At 36.7% G+C, this 22,586-nt stretch overlaps 2 protein-coding genes across 2 annotated transcripts; both read left to right on the forward strand.

The window, feature by feature from the left end:
- The first annotated feature begins 18,591 nt into the window (after positions 1–18,591).
- LOC107480356 (protein BOLA2) lies at positions 18,592–19,425 on the forward strand. The gene is made up of 3 exons (XM_016100485.3): positions 18,592–18,748; positions 18,979–19,001; positions 19,086–19,425. The coding sequence occupies exons 1-3, from the start codon at positions 18,686–18,688 to the stop codon at positions 19,243–19,245; spliced, it is 246 nt and encodes an 81-aa protein (XP_015955971.1). The 5' UTR covers positions 18,592–18,685; the 3' UTR covers positions 19,246–19,425.
- Positions 19,426–19,820: 395 nt separating this feature from the next.
- Positions 19,821–21,891, forward strand: LOC107480355 (fibrillin protein 5 homolog). The gene is made up of 7 exons (XM_016100483.3): positions 19,821–20,186; positions 20,319–20,434; positions 20,524–20,646; positions 20,785–20,883; positions 20,990–21,034; positions 21,139–21,212; positions 21,330–21,891. The coding sequence occupies exons 1-7, from the start codon at positions 19,952–19,954 to the stop codon at positions 21,424–21,426; spliced, it is 789 nt and encodes a 262-aa protein (XP_015955969.1). The 5' UTR covers positions 19,821–19,951; the 3' UTR covers positions 21,427–21,891.
- Positions 21,892–22,586: the final 695 nt, after the last annotated feature.

A 22,586-nucleotide genomic window follows, 5' to 3' on the forward strand; every position in this document is an offset into this window, starting at 1 on the left:
TAATTTTACTTACTTCGGATCTAAATTGTTTCCAAAGATGTAAGCAGCAATGGTTAGTTCATATTAAAAAAATTCCATCTCTTTAGTTGGCCGAATAAAAGGTCCAAACACTATAAAAATAATTTTAACATTAATTATTTAGTCAAAGTATACACACAAAATTCTTTTTAATAACAATGTTATCCTAAAGAACAGGCTTACATATGGCATGTTATCTCCATCCATGTTTGGATTGTAATTGTTGTAGTAAAGCCATGAACGGCCTGGAGAAAGCTATTCCCTAAAATACAATTCTTTCTGCAAATCCAAAAATTATGACAATTAGTTTAAGCATTGCTAGACTTGATTTAACTAAAGATAATATTTAGATTTCTAATAGGGAGAGAGATGTTGTCTATCGCTATCACCAACTTAATCAGTTAGGGATAAATAAGAAGTAAGGCAAATATGGAAGATATATCAGGGAATTTGATAGTGGTGTTAATGCTTTGACTATTACAATATAAATGATGTCAATGCTTTTAATTTCTCTAGAAAGATATAACAGGATAGTTGGTATAATTGAGATTTGATAATATGGAAGCTTTTTGCTGTGCTTGCGAATCAAAATCATTCTTCCCTTATTGGTTCAAACATTCATTTAGAGTGCTTGCAAAGTTAGTCTAATTGGCTTTGCGCCTTTTTCCAAATTGGTTATTCAATTTGAAGAGTTTCGTGCTGAAAATATTCAGCACCAGAAATGTCACCTTCTAATCTAAGTAGCATATTTATCTTATAAAACTATTCTTAATTTTCTTGCTTACTGTTACAGCAGGTGGATAGAGGAAAACAAACTTGCCATAAAGTCGCCCTAAGTAAGTTGTAACTAATTTAAGGAAGGTTGATGGGAAATAGCAACTCTATACATATCACAATTCACAATTGTACTCTTATCTTACAAATAACACAGAGGACTAGATAAGAACAAATTATAACAGTTTGGTTTATTTTTATTCTTTTATTTAAAAAATTTAAGACAAAAAGATAATGATAAAAAATATAATTATAAAAATTAATGACAATAATAAAAAATAAAAAATAAATTGTGACATTTGTTAAAAAAAACATAAAACCTTAACTTCGGACGGAGACCGATAATCCACGCTTTTTTTCTTTGCACCTCAGTGTCTTTTTTTCATTATTGGTTCGTCACCTAAATACATTGCGGGGTTGGCGTCAAGGAAGTATTTCAAACTATCTAACGGTAGTGTAACAGCTGGAGCAGTATTCGAAAGTTTGACACCGTGACTTTCAATTTTTGATGAAGAACCAACCGTTTCCACAAACTTTGGCAGAACTATTGTTATCCCATCCACAACAGCTTCGCATATCATCGTTGACAGTGCTTCGGCAACACCCTTTCCAAACTTCAAGATGACATAAAATAAGAAACACATTACTAAATAATAAGGTAACAACACAGCAAATCTAGACATCACAAAATATAACTACACACGTTTTTAAAAAAACTTGCTAAGAAAGCAAGGCATCTTCGGCTACAACAGCCAAGAAATATGTTACCTTCTCGTCCAAAGCTAAAAAGTGCATGTTCGATTCTTCCTTAGAAGTTACAGAGGCTTCCGGTGTTTGCTACTCAAACCAAATAATTTTAGTATTTGTTCTTGTATGGATACCTGAAGGGAGAGCTCAATCCCTGGGAGTCGACCCCGAGTTGTTATCTTCGGTGCCGACCTTTGAGCTTTGTGGAAGTATGAGCTTTACTCTGAGGAGATGTCCAATTACACAGAGCGTAAGCAAAGAACAAGGAGGGAGTGTACCTGCAAGGGCACTCCGAAACTTAAGTCAGTATTGAGAATTCAATGTCTATCTTTAAGATAAAATACCATACCTTTGTAGGTGAAGTAAAGTCGGTTATATTTCTACTGATCTTAGGAATTGAAGAGCAATGATTATGCTTTAACGTGAGATGACGTTACATTGGACGTTTACATAATCTGTTGAGTTGTAACGTAACTTGCCGATTAATGACGCAGATTGCTGATTAATACTGTAACACCGAACTATGTTGCATTCTTGCCAAGTTATGACTTATAATGACCGAGTTATGACTTTATTTTGTAATAGCCGGATCATAGCCCCTAAGCTTAGCCTAGGAGTGTGTTTAATGAAGCAGGTTGAGCTTTTAATGAGTTAGAAATCGACTATTGGTTGAGAAGTATAGTTCGGCGAGGTTTGGGTTGCCCTTGGAGCCCCCAGTTCAAGGTGCTTTATTAAACAGTTATTGGGACTTTAAACTATAATATGATTAGGAAAGAGAATCTAAGTGAATGCTTAATAATGACTTGCGTATTCCTAATGCACATCATTTTGTTTGGGGTAACTAAAGTGATTGTATAGTGGTATTGGGAAGCGGTTTTTTGCGTTTTCAATTAAGGCTTAGAGAACCAAAGGTTTGATATTTCGCACAGGGGTTTTGAATTTATCAGAATCATTCGAAGGGAAAATGAGCAAGAGAGGTACTGTCATGAAAATTCTATAGCTTTCTGCAATTTCTCTTTCTCTATCTTTCTGTGTGTTTTTCTTTTGATCTTTGCTAATGGGTTTTGAAAAGGAGAAAAAGGAGAAGAAGGGGAAGGTTGACTGGTCGTATGATTGGGTGAGTGAGGATGTGAAGAAACATGCATCTTTGTTTTTGGATGAAGGTGTTGTGAAGGAGATAGATAAGGGTAGGATCGTGAGGGTTGGTTCTGGAGTTCATTTGGAGTTGCTTCCGTGTGTTGAGGGTGATCATATTTTCCACAGGGATGATGGTTCTCCGTACTTTTATATGTATAATTGTGTTTTGGAGGAACTGAGGGTGAAACTCCCGTTCAATGAGTTTCAGTGTCAGGTGTTGAAGCAGCTGAATTGTGCACCATCTCAATTGCATCCTAATGGTTAGGCCTTTCTTTGTGCTTTCGAGATTTTGATGGATTTTCTGGAGGAGCCATCTACACTGGAGTTGTTTTTCTCACTGTTTCAAGTGAAGGATGTTTGGAACGGTGTATGGGTGAACTTGAACTGTTCCCCAAGGTTTGCTGTGTTTAAGCTTTACAAATCCTCTTTTAAGAATTTTAAGGAAATGTATGTGAAATTAAGGAGTGTTGAAGGATATTTTTCGTTTTATATGGACGACCACTTTGAGGAGAGGTTCCCGATTTGGTGGTGCTCGGAGCCACAGAGTATTCTGGGGCCAAAGGTTATTAATGCTAGAAATGAATGTATCATTGAATATTTAGTTGAAGCTATTGATCGGAAGGAGTTGATTTCGGTGTTTGACTTGCTCCAAAGGGAAGAGAATAGGGAAGCAATGATAGAGTATTTAGGTGAGCTGTGTGATCGTTGTAGATTGAGTGGAATGGGATAATTGTGCTAACTTTATTATTTTGTACTTTGCAGGTGGAAAATATCCTGGTGTATCTGCTACGAGTTTGAGGGCTCGAGTGAAGACTAAAGTCCTTGACAAAGAGGGATTTTCGTCCAAAGCGGAGAAGGTCGGCACTTGGAAAGTTGATCGACCAAAGCCGAGCAGAAAAAAGTTAATTCTAAAAAGGAAAAAGGCTGATGTGGTTGATTTGTCAGAGGATTCTGATGAAGAGTTAAAAATTCCAGTAGAGGAGTTACAGAGGTTTTATGAGAATCAGAAAAAATTGCATGACGTTGTTGAGAAGAATGAGGGTTCCTCTCTCTGGGGGAAGGATTATCCTTTCATGATTACTGTTGATGAGGTTTGTCTGACCCTCTTCGATGTCATCTTAGCTGAGGAGGTTGGGAATGTGGCAATTGACCAGTATATGCAGGTATCTTTATTTTTTGAGTAATGGTTTTAAATTTTGTTATTTTGTGGAATACTCATGTGATAATGTATAAGTTTCAGGTGGTGGGATTACGGCTGGCGAGTTTAGGGCATAGCCGAGAAAAAATACATCAGAAGTTTGTTGAGAAAAAGGAGGATCCGAGTTTGAGAGAGGAGTTAACTATAAAGAGTGTAAAAATTTCAGAGCTTGAGGTGAAGTTAGTTGAGGTTGAGAAGCATTTGAAAGAGGTGAAGGATAGTTATGCCAAGGATGTTGAAGATTTAAAAAAGAAAGAGTATGACTTATCTGTTCTGAGTACCCGTATGATTGAGGTTACCGCTCAATTGAAGGAGGTGGAGAAAAATAAGAAAGGAGAAATTCTTGATTCCTTCCTTGAAAGATTTGAGAGGGCTTCCCTTCAGGAGAGATTCTTAGCTCTCGAGGTGGATTTCTCACCGATGGATCCAGGTAAAATAGTGCAGGACGGCGTTATAGTCGAAGATGATGGTGCTGCTGAGCAAGGAGATGAAAATGTTCAATAGGATTTTTGGTTTGCTTCTGTTGTGCTTTTGAATAATTGATTTTGTTAATAAACTATTTTGCTCCTGTGTTGAGCTTTTGTGTTTGTAACTTTTTTATTTTGCTACTGTTTTTGGAATGACTTATAATGCTTCTAAATACAAACTGTGTTGTATGTTACGATTAGAACAGAATATTTATGATAAGCTAGTGTTATCTTGTTTATTACTGTGGCTTTGAGCCAAATTGGTTGTATGAATGGTGGAGTGCCATTATTTTGATTGGGATTGGTTAACTTTCAGGGAAAAGCCGAGTAGGCCGAGTAATAGGAATAGGGTTTATCTGATAAATAATATTTTGTGTAGTCAGATTCTGATTATTGATCGGATGTATTTCTGTTGAATTTTGAATGGTCGGTTTCTGAGTAATGATCGGCAATCTGTTTGACCGAATAATTTGGGCTAAGATTGGTTTATTTTGTTTGAATTCCGAATTGTTAGTTTCGAAATAAGATCGATTATTTGTTTGACTGATAGTTTCCGAATTGTCTGTTTCGGAGTAAGATCGGCAAGTTGTTTGATTGATAGTTTCCGACTGGTCGGATTTGGATTAAAATCGGCTATTTGATTGAATGATAGTTTCCAAGTGGTCGGATTTGGATTAAGATCGGCTATTTGATTGAATGATTGTTTCCGAGCGATCGGATTTGGATTAAGATCAGCTATTTTGTTTGACTGATTATTTCCGAATGGTCGGATTCTGTGTATAAATCAGTGGTATAAACATTTGACAAAGAAATGAGAAGTAGTGAAATAAGAAATTCATTTGTAGAACCTTTGATTTCAAAGGTCCAGGTAGGCTAGCCTCGTTAAAACCTCTCCAAGCAAAATCCATTTTGGGAAAAATCTTGGTAGTAGGAAAAAGAGTACTCGCCTGTTCCTGATTTTTAACTGTGATATAACTTTAAAGATGATACATTCCAATTATTCGGCAGATCTTTACCGTCTAAGGTTTGTAATCTGTAAGCTCCATTGGCGACGATTTCTATGATTTGGTAAGGGTCTTCCCAATTAGCAGCTAGTTTGCCGTAGGTTGAGGGTCTTCTTGCTTGTTCGGTTTTTCTGAGCACAAGGTCGTTTACTTGAAAAGACATTGGGTGAAGTATTTTGTTATATCTTCGAGCTATGAGTTGTTGTATAGCTAATTGTTTGATTGCTGTGGACGGTCTGACTTCTTCCAGGAGGTCAAGTTCGGATTGTCGAGCTGTTTCTTTTGTAGTATGATCGACCATTTCAGTGTGCAGTGAGGACTGGGAGATCTCCACAGGTATCATTGTGTCTGAACCGTAAACTAGCCGGAAGGGGTTTCTTTTTGTGGTTGAGTGGATTGTGGTGTTGTATCCCCATACGATCTCTGGGATAAGCTCGGCCCAAAGGCCTTTTGCATCGTCCAGTTTCCTTCTTAGAGCATGTAGTGTTACTTTATTTGCAGCCTCTGCTAACCCGTTTGCCTGCGGGTGCTCTACTGATGAAAAATGGTGTTTGATTTTCAAGTCCTACAAAAGGGAGGTGAACTTATGGTCGGCAAACTGGCGACCATTATCTGTGATAATGTGCCGAGGTATATCAAATTGACAGATAATATATTTTCATACAAAAGAAAGCATTTGTTGTGATGCAATCTTGGCTAGAGGTTGTGCTTCTATCCATTTTAAAAAATAATCAATTCCTACAACTAAGAATTTTACCTACCTTGTTGCTATCGGGAAATGACTGAGGATATCTATACCTCATTGGTTGAAGGGCCAGCTTACCTCGGAACAGTGTAGGAGTTCGGTTGGGAGATATGTGATCGGACTGTGTTTCTGGCAGTTGTCACAACTTTTGAATTTTGTTTTACAATCTTGTTGTAGTGTCGGCCAATATAATCCAGCTCTAAGGATCTTTGAAGACAAGCTTCGGGCTCCGATGTGTGTACCACAGATACCCTCATGTGCCTCGGCAAGCACAAGGTCGGCCTCTGTTCTGCAAAGACACTTTAGTAAAGGACGAGAGAATCCTCGTTTATATAGGCAGTTGTTATAAATTGTAAAGAAGGACGCAGCTTGTCGACGAAAGTGTCGAATATTTTCGACATTGCCTGGCAAGATCCCTGTCCGAAGATAGTTTATGTATGGAGTTTTCCAATCTGCATCCTGTGTTACACTTAAAACATCTGATAATTCTATGCTAGGTTTAGTTAAGGTAGATCGATGAAGGGAGGAATTATTTATTTGTGTGCTGGCGAGCTTAGAAAGTATGTCAGCTCGGCTATTGCTCTCCCGAGGTATATGTTTAATCTGACATTTATGAAATTCTGAAAGTAAAGTTTGAACAATTGCTAGGTATTTGGATAGTAAAGGGTCCTTTACCTAGTACAGCTCGTTCACTTGCTAAACAATTAACAGGGAATCATAGTATACCTTAAGCTCGTCCATATTGAGATCGGAAGCTAGTCTGAGGCTGGCAATAAGTGCTTTATACTCACTCTGGTTGTTGCTTGCCTTGAAAGAAAAGTGAAGCAATTGTTCAATGACGTTACTTTTTCCATCATCGAGTATGATCCCGACGCTACATCCTTGTGGGTTAGAGAAGCCGTCTACATATAAAGACCAATCAAGTGGGCTTTCGGCAATGTCTAGTACTGTGAATTCGGCAATAAAGTCGGCCAAGAATTGGGATTTCATTGATGATCGCCCCTGATATCTAATGTCAAATTCAGAATGTTCGACCAACCATTTCACTAGTCAACCAGCCAGTTCCGGTTTCTGAAGGACTTGTCGCAGAGGATGATCTGTTCGAACATGGATGACATGACTCTGGAAGTATGGCCGAAGTCTTCTAGTCGAGAAGACTAGGGCTAGGGCGAGCTTCTCAATGCTTGGATATTGAAGTTTGGCATCTTGTAATGTTTTTCTGGTGAAATAAATCGGCAATTGCTGCTTCTGCCTTTCTGCAATAAGAGCGGAACTTATAGCCCAGTTAGTCACACATAAGTATAAGAATAGTGGTTCTCCTTGAAGAGGAGTTTGTAAAATTGGTGGTTTTAAAAGAGTGTTTTTTATGATTGTGAACGCTTGTTCTTTTTCTAAGGTTTGGAAAAAACATGAAGACTTAGAAGCTAGTCATGGCAGAAATCTAGAGAGTGCAGCAAGTTTCCCTGTCAACCGCTGGACTTCTTTGATAGTTTGTGGGATGGCCATATCCAAAACGGGGTGGCACTTTTCTGGATTCGCCTCAATACCTCGGCTAGTGAGCATGAAGCCGAGAAATTTGCCACTTTGTATGCCAAATGCGCATTTCTCCGGGTTTAGCCGCATGTTGTATTTATTAATTTGTCCGAAGATTTCTGCAAGGTCATCAAGGTGGCTGTTGCCAATTTTTGTTTTGGCGACCATGTCGTCAACGTAGACCTCGATGTTTCTGCCGATCTGTTTGGTGAATACTTTGTCCATTAGGCGTTGATAAGTTGCACCTGCATTCTTAAAACCAAATGGCATGACTTTATAACAATAATTTCCATATTCAGTAATAAAGGATGTCTTATTTTGATCGGATGGATGCATTTGGATCTGGTTATAGCTAGAATATGTGTTCATAAAGCTAAGTTTTTCATAACCAGAGGCATTATCAACTAAGCAATCAATAGATGGCAAAGGATATGAATCTTTGGGGCATGCTTTGTTGAGATCGGTGAAATCAACACACATGCGCCATTTACCGTTCTGTTTTTTCACCATGATGACATTTGCCAGCCATGTTGTGAATCTGATTTCCTGGATGAAGCCGGCGTTGATGAGCTTCTTGGTTTCTTCTAGGGAGGCTTGTTTACGATCATGGCCGAGGTTTCACTTCTTCTGTGCTATAGGTCGGACAGATGGATCTAGTGCCAGCTTGTGGGATATGATGGACGGATCAATGCCTGGCATGTCAGCTAGGGTCCAAGTGAATAGGTTGACATTTTGTTGTAAAAATGCTCGGAATGTGACTTTCTCTTCTGAGCTCAATATGGAACCAACATAGGTGAATTTGTCTGAGCTTTCTGTGAAATAGATTTTGTGCAAGTCTTCTGTTGGGGTTGGTCGTTCAAGGGTTCCTGCCCTGGGATCAAGGTCGGCCAGGTCTAGTAGGTCTTCTTGGTTGCCGATGTTGTACACATGTGCCTGCAAGTTTTGGTTAGGTCTTTTAAAATTGTTGTTGTAGCATTCTCTAGCCTCTCGGGCATCACTGTGAATGATTGCAATTGTGTTATCCTACAAAGGGAACTTAACACCTAGATGAATTGTAGAAACTATGGCGCCGAACCTATTTAAGAAAGGTCGGCCGAGTATCAAATTGTAAGGACTAAAATAGTCAACAACTAAGTATTGGATATCTGAAGTTTTGGATAAGGGAACCTCACTGAGTGTGGTTTGTAACCACACAGAGCCCATAACTGGGACTCTCTCACCTGAGAAACCAACCAGGTCTCCATTGGAAGGTTGGACGATGTTATTGCTCAATTTCATCTTCTAAAAGGAGATCTCCGAGCTGCAGGGAAATTACGACTGGGTCATCCAGATTTGTTATGCTGTTGTTATGGTCGGCCGTCTGGAATGTTATCTGAGGAAAGTGTGGAGGTGTCTGCTGTTGAGTTGGATCGGCTGCTATGGAAAGCATAGCTCGGTAAGATCGCTTTCTTGCCGAGCTTGTGGCTCCTCCACCTGCAAAACCTTCAGAAATACAATTAATAATACGTCTTGGTTCGTCGGGATGTTTGGTGTTTGGTCGATCTTTATCTCGGCCATGTTGTGTTGCCGAGCTTTGGTCGCCAGAGGAATGCGTTTGTCGTTGTATGTGGCCGCCAATATACTTGTCGAGGTGACCTTGCCGAGCTAACTGCTCCAGAAGGTCTTTGGCGATGACACACTCGTCAGTAGTGTGTCCGTGTTTTTGGTGGAAAAAGTAGTATTTTGATCTGTCTATGCCTTTTGATTCTGAGTAGCTACCGGCTTTTCTTGGCGGCTTGATCAACTTTGAATTTAAGATCTCCTTGATGATGTCGTCGCGTTTGGTGTTGAACTGAGTGTAAGAGTCATATCGCGGGGTTGGTTTGAAGTTTTTCTTGTTGTTTCGAGTTCTGTCGTCGTCTCTGTGTAGTGGTTTCTCTGTTTTCTGAGCTTGTTGGAGCTTTTCAATGTCAATTTGACCTTTTGCCTTCTCTCGGAACTCGGCCATAGCTTTGGGCTTGCCACAGCAATGGTCTCCTGGAATTTTTCTGGTCGAAGTCCACTTTTTATTGCATGCAGCTCCACCTTAGGGTGGTGGTCGGGTATACTCATGGCTATTTTTGTGAAGCACGTCATGTAGTCTCTGAGGCTTTCATGTTGGCCTTGTCTGATTGTGTTTAGGTAGTCGAAGTCATGTAGGTAGATGGCTGATCCAGTAAAGTGCTCCTCAAAGGGCTTTGATAGGTCTCGAAAACGAGAAATAGAATCTGCAGGCAAAGAATAAAATCAATCAAGTGTAGGATCGTCCAAGTAAGATGGAAAACAACGACATAATACTTTATCAGATGCACCGTTTACTATCATTATGGAGGTGAACTTTTTGATGTATTTATTCGGATCACCCAGCCCATCATATGGAGTCAGGGTGGTCGGCAAAGTGAATCTCCTAGGCAGCACGAAATTCATCACTTCAGCCGTGAACGGCCAAGGGGAGCTTTCTAGGTGGTCATCCTCATCTTTTGGCCGAGCTTCCTCATTATGCTCAGGTTGTTCTTCTTCGTGCCGAGCAGTTTCAGAGACATGCGTAGGCCATGACTGATGCTCGGCTTCTTCTGTCTGTTCTTGTCGATCGTTGTTGTTTTCCATTCGGATGTTATTCAAATCAGTAATTTGATTTGCCATTCTTTGGTTCTCTTCGGCCATGCGCTGGTTGGCTTGCCGTAACTCGGTCAGCATATGAAGGAGTTCAGATGGTGTGGATGGAAGCTGTTCAGCCATGGCTCCAAGCGAGATCGTCGAGGCCGATGATATATGGAAGGGATTATATTCTCGGCCCCATGGTGGGCGCCAATTATTCTTGTATGGATACCTGAAGGGAGAGCTCAGTCCCTGAAAGTTGACGCCGAGTTGTTATCTTCGGTGCCGACCTTTGAGCTTTGTGGAAGTCCGAGCTTTACTCCGAGGGGATGTTCAGTTGCGCAGAGTGTGAGCAAGGAACAAGGGGGAGTGTACCTGCAAGGGCACTCCAAAGCTTAAGTCAGTATTGAGAATTCAATGTCTATCTTTAAGATAAAATACCATACCTTTAAAGGTGAAGTAAGGTTGGTTATATTTCTGCTGATCTTAGGAATTGAAGAGCAATTATTATGCTTTGATGTGAGATGACGGTACATTGGATGTTTACATAATCTGTTGAGTTGTAATGTAACTTGCCGATTAATGACGCAGATTGCTTAATACTGTAACACCGAGCTATGCTGCGTTCTTTTTTAGTTATTTTTTATAAAAATGTCCTACAAAATAATAAAGTTAATCCAATTTACGATCTCATATTCTAATTAAAGATCTTATATTGAAATTCTAATTTATCCATTTGTTATTAGAGAGGCCTGCTTCCACGAATCTCCACCGATGCTACGAGGAATCACAAATCACCACTCAGGAATCACACAATTACGTAGACTTGGCGTAGGCCTTGTTGTCTGTGTAATCTCAATGGTAGTGGCTGCAATTGTCGAGGTAAAAAGAAGGGACATAAAGGGAGAAAAGACCCTTCTAACCCTATAAGTCTGTTCTGGCTTTCGTTCCAGTACGCTATATTTGGTGTTGCGGACATGTTCACACTTGTGGGGCTGTTGGAATTCTTCTACAGAGAAGCACCTTGGGGCTGAAGTTGTCAACATCGTTCACGTGGCTATCCATGTCTCTTAGATACTTTCTGAGCACGATTTTCTACACATTAATGCTATCAGGAAGAGAATTAAAGACTATCGCGATGTGAGGAGGCATTGGGGATGCGAGACCTAGAGAAGAGGAAACGGCAGCGGTGATGGTCAAGTAGATTGGGGATTGAGAGATCTGAGTAATGGATGGAAAGGAAAGGAAAAGAGGAAAATGTGGAAGCAGAAATGAAGAAATGAAAGAGCGTAGTAAGGTTTCATAATTTCCCAAAGTAACTAATGCATTTTTTATTTATACATTTATTTTAAAATTAAATTAAGATAGCTCAATTATAATTTAAAATTAAATGCTAATAAATAAATATAATGATAATAGAATGAAAATAATAGAACATTTAAGACTTATAATTTTAAATAAATCAAATTATATAGTTAATATAAATTAAATTAAATTAAATTAAATAGTCTTGTCCTATTTATCAACTATACTACGAATTAATATATTAATATTAAATAATTAATATTATATTAAATTATTTGATATTTGGATATCTAAACAAATTAATTATTGGATATGATATTCTTTTGATTTTCTTTCTAATTTTATAATTTTAATATGGGTACATGATAGATTATTCAGAGAAAGATAATATTTTAATTTATTACTAATTATACTAAATATAAATTATAATATAATTGTACAAATAATTTACTCTTTATTTATAGGTGTGCGAATATGTAGACATGCAGATCAGATCTGCAAATACATATCCACAACTGATCGATTTAGATAATCAAACTTAGCAATTAATATTTTTTTAATTATAATTTATAATTAAATACTAATAATTATCAACATAAAGATTATAAAAAATAAATAAAAAATAATTAAAGATATATTTATCTCCTTATAATAAGATTTGATTCGTTTTCTTAAATATTATAAAAAGATTTAATTCGTTTTCTTAAATATTATAAAAAGATTTGGTCTTTTTTAATAATTTTAGTATTAAAGATCTTTTTTAATAATTAAATATCTCTGATAGCCTTTTACAGTATTTTTTTAAATTAAATCTTATAAAATTTTTGAATCCAGTGATAGAAATGGACAAAAACTCTAACTCCAGTCATATAATAGACAAATAAAAATCTTAAATAGTTATACTTTGAACATATATTAATGTCATTAAAGTATAATGTAAAAGATGCTAACAAGTAAAAATTATAATTATGGAAACCAAAAACAAACCTATTATCTTTTTTTAAAAGAATATAATATTACAACTATTAATAAAATCTCATATTTTTAATTTTTATTTTTATATTTTATTTTTTTATATATTGTAATCTTTTTTGTAAAAAAATATATTTTTAAGTTTTTTTTATTTATTTCTTTCTTTTAAACCTATTTTTTCTCTATTTTTCTATCATATTCAAGAGACAAATATATTTTTAGAGTATTGATAAAATAGTCTCTTTAGATTGGTATCCATCCTAGACCAACAAAAAAGTTATCGCATCCTACAACTGTAACACCCTAATTACCCTAAACCTTACCTCTAGCTATAACGCAAAGGTTAATCAGAGGTTACGACAATCCTAAGCTTATACATAAAATGTATAGAAAGAATTAATATAATCTAGAAGCCCGATGAAGGATATAGCTCAAAACAGGATTTCAAAAGCACAAAACGTACTAACGAAGCTACTAGCTTAAGGCACAAGAAACAAATATAAGATAATAAAAGATAAGTATATAATATCATAAGAAACTAGCCACGGCTCGCAGAGTTTGAGCCGGCTAGCCATATACAGACCATACAAGAAACCAGACATTAAAAAAAAATAGCTTATACAAGTTTTGTGCTCTCGAATACAGGCCTCTAGGCCAAAACAAACAAAAGTGAAAGACATGTACAAAATAAACCAAAAAGACTCCAAAAGGGTATCCAGATCCTCCGCTTCTGTCACCAACCAAACAACTCACCGAGGTGGGTTGCGATCTGCATCTGAAAAACACAACAGAAATATGGTATGAGAACTGAAGGTTCTCAGTATGGTAACAGTGCCCAGTGATGTAGGATATAAGACCCCGAGACGCCAAAGGCAATCCTAGAACTTCATATCCATCACAGATTTATCTTAAAGCATACTAAAACAATAAAGCATAAGTTAAACCATAATACAATAAAAGGGTAATCTATCTTAGGGGATTTTTAATCTAACCAAACACCGCCGTCCCACAGCTTTCACCAACCTATCCTCTATGCGATCCCATCGCCACCGCCTTCCGAACCTCCTCAACCCCAGTAGAAATCACAATTAATTACAATACAAGTAAAACACAAGTAGAAGCATATAAGGCAAGTAACTCAAGTAAGCAAATTGGCATGTTATTCAATTAGGCATACAATTACAAGTCGGCAAAGCATACAAACAGATAGAAAATGCACATGACGAATGTCTGTCCTATTGGCTGTGAAATCACATGTCGGTTGTTGTGCCAAACCCGATAGAAAATCCGGTCGACAACTCCCGGATTAGTCTCTCTATTGCGCATAAGGAGGAATAGTTCCGAGGGATGAGTGCCCTACCACCTTCTCCTTTCAGAGGAAAACACTCCGAGGGAGCGTGCCCTACTACCTTCCTCTGGTTGTAGCATGATTCCGTGGGTTAGTGCCCTACTACCTTGTAATCAGAGAGAAATCGCACTTTCAGGAGGAATAATTTCGAGGGATAAGTGCCCTACCACTTTCTCCTTTCAGAGGGAAACATTCTGAGGGAGAGTGCCCTACCACCTTCCTCTGAAATGATAAGTATGAGTGAGAAGTCTAGCTTTAACTCTCACATCCGAACGTAGACGGGAGGCTGCCACAGCCCCTACGACGAAAAACAAAACATATCATAATCACAGATTCAATCTCAGAGGCTAGTGCTCATAGCACCCTTCCACTCATACTCACTCCATCAACCATAATCATCCATTTCTAAGTTCTCATCACAACCATCATTAATTCATGACTTTCAATTCCAAACTCACTAGTTCGTTAACTTTTCAATTCACAAACTATTCTTCCCTCGCACTCCATCAAACCCATCCTTAGTACACCAGAAACCTAAGCCTCTGTTCTCTAACTTTTCGAAATAATACCAAATCAAATTCCTTAGGTCCTATCCCATGTTCAAATATCCAAAACTAGGCCCAAGAGTCTTAAAATGGTGTTATAGAAGCTCACAACCTTATTGGGAAGGTGGAATAATTGAAAACAAAGTTAAAATTTGAGAAACACGGCGTGTGTGTATGCATAGGGGTGTGCGCGTGCACGCTCTGGAGAGTTTTAAGACGTGTGCATACACATAGGGGTGTGCGTACGCACAGGTTCCAAAATTCACAATACCTGTTCACTCGCACAACCTGTGCCAGCGCCCCCAACAGACTAGCTTTCCTAACGTGTGCGTGCGCATAGGACTGTGCGTACGCACAGGTCGCAAATCCTTATTGGTATGTGCACGCACAAGCTGTGCTAGCGCCGCAAACAGAGAGCCTTCCCCTGCGTGTGCGTACGCACAGGTCTGTGCGTATGCACAGGTTACAATTTTCGCAGGGTTGTGCGTGCGCACATACCAGAAATCGTAAAATTTATGCAACTTGGCAGAATTTTAGATTTTTAACACCAACTTTGGATGATCATAACTTCCTCTACAAAATTCTAAATTTTACAAACTTTATATCGATTTGAAGAGTTTTCAACAAACTTTAATTCTAAACCAATTTCAACAAATTTTAAAAACCGAGGCAAAAGTTATAATCAGACAAAGTTTACCAAAAACCAACTTTTACCAAAACTCCCAAAATAATTTACCAACTTTTACAAACCACATCCACCCAAAATCATACCAAACTACCAATTGCAACACAATCTACTCTTTTTGGGTCGCCATCTATCATTTCCACCAATTTTTCCATCACACTTCATCATTCTCCATCTCAAGCATCAAACATATAACATCTCAAACAATTTCTCACCAATACATACACTAATCATCATTCTATCATCAATTTCAATTATCAATCTCTCATCATGTCCAACTACCAATATCAATGTAGCCATTTATCAACCATTCCAAATCATCAATTAACATCCCAACAACCTCAACATCACATATAACATATCATACCACCTTTCAATCCACACATTCATTCATCCTCATCATATCAATATTAGTCATCATCATTGAACTCAAAAATTCCTCAACCCATCATAAATCATCATACATCAACATTCAACACCCAACAATCATTAATTCATCATAAATAATCACATATCATCATTCAACAACTCAACAACCATTTAAATCCAAACATATCCTATGGTTCACTAGTCTAAGTGTCCATGAATATTATATACTACAAAGAGAAAACCGAAACCACACCTTGGCCGATTCTCAATATGAACCAAAACCTCAAAAGAGCATAAGTTGAGCTTCCAACCACAAGCAAGCCTCCAAAAGGACTCCAACAAGCTCCAAAAGCTCCCAAACTCACAACAAACAAGCTATATACACACAAACCATCACTAACCAATCTAGGACTCAATATAATCATAAAATCACAAGGATTTCAAGAGCTCTTACCTTTTCCAACAGTTTTGGAAGCCAAAACCACAAGCAATTAAGTGCTAGAGTGTACCTAAACACCTAAATCACAAGATTTCACTCAAAACCAAACCCTAAAACTCGAATTTCACAAGGGAACGAAAATTGGGCAGGTAAAATCAAGAGACTTACCACAAAACTTAGATAGAAATGATGGGCTTGGCAAGAGATTTGCGTAGCCGCTGACGGCACGCGAATCGGAGTACCGTAGCTTAAGATATGATGAAAAGAGTGAGGAGGTGAATAGTGTTTCTTCTCTCTTCTCCGCCCTCCTTCTTGCAGCTGGTGTGTGTGTGTTTATGGGTATGTTGGGTTGAATGGGTTCATTAATGAACCCTTATATATGTTGGGCTTGGGCCAAACTTGAGCCCGGTCCAACCCGCTAGCGTTTTTAGCTCGTTCGACCTAACTTTAGGCCAAACATTTAACACTAATGTCCGGTTTTTTATTTCTAACATGTTTCTAGGGTTTCTGACCGTTTTCACTTTTTCTCGGCAGACTTAAACCGGTTCAACTGTCGGTTCACGATTTTTTACGGTTTTTCGCAGAAAACACATTTTCCGACTCAGAAAGACATACTGAGTCCAAAAATCATTTTTAAATCTCCAAATTCTCATTCTAACTTTTCGGAACTTAATATGGGCATTTAAATTATTTTATTTCGTGAAAACTCCGGTTCTTACAACAACCACACCGATCCTTTTAGAGTGTGGATCTTATCCGATGTGGTGACAGTGTGGATCAGATAATATTCGCCATTGTTTTCGTCAGCGATTATGTTAGGTAGTGTTTAGAAGAGCGACAGAGACTGAGAGACTGAGATTGAGAGACTAAACTTGAGAGACAGAAACTAAGAGACTGAGACTGAAATAAGTTTTAGTATTGTATTTGGTGTAAAGTGGAAGACAGATACTAAAATAAGAATAAAGCTCTAATTTAATTTGTACACAGAATAAACTTGGAATTAATTAATTGAAATGACAATATTTTAGATGTAAAATGTTATTAAAGTTTCAGTATTCGTCCCACCGAATTTCAGTCCCCTGTCCCCACTTGTTGGAGGTACTTCTGAAATTTTGGGAACAGATACTAAAATTTTAGTACTAGTCTCTAAACCAACAAACATGATACTAAGTCTCAGTCACCCAGTCTCTGTCCCAGATACTGAAATTTTTGTTTTCTCTTTTTCTTACTTTGGCTATCTGGTATTGTATCTTTTATGTCATAAAAAAATTTTAATTTCCTTTCGGTACCATACTAAATTCACATTAATATATAAGTTCAAATTAAAGTTCAAAATCTGCCATCAGCATTATCACTTTAACTTAGCAAACTGTTAACGTAGTAAGTTCGAGTTGGCTTCGTTTTTCCTTGACTCAATTATAAATCTATTAACAAATCAAATTTATAATGTCACTATATTAATACAACAGCTTGTTTACCATTATTTTATTTTAATACTTGATTAAATTCACTTTAATTGCTAGTATTTTATTTTAAATTTGCTCCCGAATAAATTTTTATTTTTATCAGCTGTTGTTACAAAAATAATTCTAATGAATATACTCTAGTTAAGTGTGAATTAAGTTATTAAACATAATTTTTAGATTGAATTTTGAAAATAGAATAATATTTTAAATTTTATTTATGCATCAAAATCTTGTGATTAATGTAATTTATATAGTTATACTGATATTTTATTTTCTAATGTGTTAGATATGATATGATTTTATTTTTAATTCTTCATTATTGCATTAATCAATAATTTTTTTTAATCTTAAAAAACTTTATACTTACATTAAAATAAAAAATTTTACTTGTAGTCAAATATTGGTCATTTTTATAAAGAAAAGTGATATATATCTTGCATTTCATGTATAATTAAAATTGATGATATCATTAGAAAAAGAAAAGAAAAATTTGATAAAAAAAACTAAGTGATTTCATTTTTAAAGATCAGCCATCATTTAAAGAAAAAGAAATAATTATGAATCCCAATTAATAATCTATGATTTAAGTAAAACAACACAAAATTAATATATACACTAGCAAAATCAGATCACTAATACATTAGATAAGAAAATGATTCTTACATTAAAGATTGAAGATTTTTATGTGAAGGTGTTTCCTGGAAGTTTCACAAGCGCACATAAACACACAACTTTTTTCCATGTCCAATGCCTCAATGGAAGTCCCAACAAAAAAAGGAAGAGACATTATATTGATTGAATCATATACATATACACAACTTCGTGAACCTAGGGAAAATGCAGAATTATTATTTGATAATGTGACCTAAACTACAAACTCACTAATTACTAATTTAACGACTTAATATTGTACCCTCACGTACTTCCTCAATCGCAGGGATCTGCATCAATGACCAAAAAAAAAAAAAAGGAAAGAAAATACCGTGGGCTTACGTTTCTATAAGTCAGAAGCAGTGAAACCAGTGAAGTGCTTAACGACGATTTCTGGCTGATTGGCCCGCGTATCTGGGCGCTACTGGGGCTCCTCGTGTCTGAGGCTGAATAGTGTGTGGGTGGGTTGTGGCTTTGGGTTTCTCTCGTTTGTCATTCTGAAATTAGACCGGCCACCCTGAAGAACCGGTACTGGTTCAGCCGGTTCACCGATATGACATCTGCTTGTGAATAACGCAAAATGAAATTAAGAAAATGCGTAAATTTGCCGCATACTCCGTATATAAAAAACCCAAAACGGGGAAGAGAAAGTGATAAGCGTCTGAGATGGGTGTGACGAAGGAACAAGTTGAATCTTCTTTGAAATCCAAACTCAACCCTACTCACCTCGTATGTCACTACTTGTTTTCGTTCAATTTCTTCTCCCAAGGGTTTCTTTCTTGCATCATTCATTCCACGCTGCATATTTTCTAAGTAGAATTCTGGTTCTTTCATTTGCTTTTTTTCAACCACTAACAGCCACTCTTTGACTCTGTTTATCTATACTGGATATGTTTCCTGGGAAACTATTAATTTTGGTATTCTTTTATTTTCTTACACTTTTTGTATTTCTGTTTCAGGAAGTAGTTGATACATCTGGAGGGTAAAAAAACTTACTTTTCTTTGAATTTTTTGCTATTAAACCGTTTTGTTGATGAAAAGCTGATAAAATTCATGTCGGTATTAGATGCGGTGCAAGTTTCGTAGTTGAGATTGTATCAGAAGAATTCGAAGGCAAGAGGCTACTGGAGAGGCATCGAATGGTGAATGCTGCGTTGGAGGAGGAAATGAAAGAGATTCACGCTCTCTCTGTCAAGAAAGCTGTCACCCCAGAGCAGTGGAAATAGCTGCAGCAAGACTCCAACCAAGCAAATCCTGCTGCCTAGGATCATGTCTTTTCAGTTACAATAGGGTATAAATAAGAATCCATGGATGATTCTAGTTGTATTTATCTTCACTAAACCCAAGTTTACATTATTAGTATGTATGAACTTATAAATGATTCATGTTTTTAATTTCTTTTTTGACTTGAGGATGCTTGGTTTAGTTGATGAAAATTGTTAAAAGGTGGAAGCAATCTTAAAAGTATAGGAATACTGATGCAGTCTTCTTCTTTGAAGTTATTAACTTGAATAGTTAAATTTTACAATTTTACATTTTTAACTCGAAAGTTTTTCCTGGTTTTAGTTTTGTTATTTTTGCAACACTTGCACTTTGATTTTGAGAGAGAGAAATGTGTCGCAACATGCCGTCACTGTTAGGATAAGGAGTTTAATGAGTTCGGCAAGTGAGAGACCAAAGCATAAGGTATCTCGTGGACCACATTATGTGGCCATGATTCTGATTTCTGAACCACATGTCTCAAGAGCCCTATCCACAAACCGCAACCTTGCTCTAAATGCATGTTCACTGTTTCGATAGAGCAAAAATGATGGCACTAATAATAGGAGCCACAATCTTTATCAACAAAAACAAGATAGAGGCGCGTGCAGGGTCAGGCCATGATCTTATCCTGTGCTTCATTTTCTGTCACTTATAGTTAAATCTTCTTCAATGGCCGGTTGTCATGTGAGTCCTGTGATTTTTAGAACCTTGGATATAATGAAGCTTCAAAGATTGGCTCCGCCTGAGAATCTTTCAAGGATGAACACCTTGAGAATTGGTGACAGACCGCTCTGGTTTAGACCCTTCACCATAGTTAAAGTTGGGGAACAAAACTTTGGCTCAGGCTTGGTTAAGGATGACACACTTGCTGAGAAGAAAAGGGAGCTTTACCAGGCAGTGGAAGGTATCCCATTTCAACAATATTGAATCTACTTTTTCTTTTTCTTTTTCATTATAAGCTTTTAGCATTGTTTAACAATGCAGAAAGGGTATGTGATATGTTTGAAATCAATTGCAATAAAAAATATGTTTCAAGGAATCAACAGGGGGATTTTTGGACTCCCATCTGCCAGGAAATTTGAAATTGAGAGTTTGGTGCAGCAGCTAGAATCTCAGAATCCAACTCCAGAGCCAACTCTAGAACTAGACAAGGTAACTTCAACTCTGCCTATATTATCTGATATCTGATTGTAATTGCAATTTATGAGCTATCCCTATCAATAATTTCTATTACATGGAAGGTGGCTGGGTGCTGGAGGCTTGTTTATAGCACAATCACAATTCTGGGATCAAAGAGAACCAAGTTAGGCCTCAGAGACTTTATCTCATTGGATGAGTTTTTTCAAACCATTGACATAGCCAAGGTACAAACTACAAAATTTTGAGTAGAGAGATTGTATATAACTTTGACATTAGAAGATGCAAACTGTGTTTCCAGTATTTCATCTTTGTAACTTTTATCTACTGAGTTTGAGCATTGGTCATTTGATTCTAAAATGGAGAGCAAAGCAGTTAACGTGGTCGAGTTCAGTGCAAAGGGGTTGAGTTTGTTGTCAGGACAGCTTAGTATTGAGGCTTCTTTCAAGATTGCTTCAGCAACAGTTAAAGCTCCACCTTCTTGTTTGACCAATCTTAATTTATTTCTCTGTAATCTATAACTATTGCTGCTGAGTAACTACCTAATTGGATAATACTTGAAATTCACAGAGGGTTGACATTAACTTTGAAAGCTCCACCATTATTCCTGATCAGGTAATGCTATTAGATACTGCATTTTTTCTCTACCCTAATTAATCGGATTTTAATATTTGTCTGATTTTTCCAAGTTCAAATTATTTTCTTCCTTGCATTCACAGTTGATGCATGTATTCCGGAAAAACTATAATCTTCTGTTGGGCATCTTCAATCCAGAGGGATGGTTGGAAATCACGTATCCTAAGATCATATCATGGACAAACTAAAGGGCTGTGAAACTTGCTGTTTTTCTGTCTTTTATTCTATCATTGATGAAAATTCTTGTTGTTTCTTATTTCAATCTTTCTCATAGATATGTTGATGACACCATGAGGATTGGAAGGGACAACAAAGGTAATATCTTTGTGCTGGAAAAAATTGAAGATAGAAGTCGTAATCCTCAAGGTTAAGTAGTATTTTATTTAGGATAAATGTTGGGGTGACATAATTTTTAAAAACTCATACTTTGACTCATCACTACATCATCATAAGATAGAGTGTGGATCTTGCTTTGATGGTGGGTTCACAGTTCACTCTTCATCCATCCTTTAGTGAAGGAATAAGGAGTTAAAGATGAGTTTAAAAAGGTTATGTCGTCTTAACATAACTCGATAGGTTTGAGTTAGACATGTATATTTTTATTAATCCATTTTTAAGTATTTTGTCCCCTTTTTTTTCTTGATAGAAACTAGGGCTGAAAATTTGTGTTATGTTGATTATAATTACTGTTGCATTGTGAGTATTAGTACTCACTAATGGCCATTTTACAGTTACCTTGTATCAATCAAGTCCCTTTATAGTTATACTTTCTTTTTCCAACTGTAAAGGGCTAACCTGATTTACAAATATCCGATGGTATACTTTGGAATATTCAATTTATTTGAAGAGTTTAATTTTGATGCACATTCGTACAATTACATCCGTTCTTTTGGATGATCATCCACGAGTTCAATGTGAAAGACAGTTATTTTTACTGATATGATATTATGTAATTGAATGTATATATAAAATTATTTTACACTTATAATACATCAAAATTAAAGTTTTATTTAAATAGTGTTATTAGCCAGAGTGCAATACAATATCCATGAAGAAGTTGGTTTATGAAAAAGAAATACGCTACTTCCTTACTAATGTGGCATTTAAGAAGCAAAAATATACATCGTATTTTATATTTAATTTTTCAATAATTAATTAAATATACTTGTTAAAAATACTAAAAAAGAATTCATTTTTCTTATGTTTTTAATACAAATTTAGTATATGAAATATAAAAAACTTAATTTTTGAACGGAAAAGTTTGGACAGTGGACCATTTGGATAGTATGAATGAATGGCAAGTGGTAAATGGCAGAGAGATTTCAATTTTCAAGTTCCAACCTCAATATTTGTGTCCTGCCCATTATTATATATTTAACCGTTGCATATACATCCAACTTGGAGATTCCACATTCGAGTTCTCTCCATTTACTCCCTACATTTTGTTTTTACTCTCTCCAATAAGTGCAAATAAGTTTGAGTTGATAAAAGTAAGAATTTTGCTTAGCTTATTTCCTAAGTAGATAGGTTA

This window comes from Arachis duranensis, chromosome 3 (genome assembly GCF_000817695.3).
Source record: "Arachis duranensis cultivar V14167 chromosome 3, aradu.V14167.gnm2.J7QH, whole genome shotgun sequence".
Classification (NCBI taxonomy): domain Eukaryota; kingdom Viridiplantae; phylum Streptophyta; class Magnoliopsida; order Fabales; family Fabaceae; genus Arachis; species Arachis duranensis.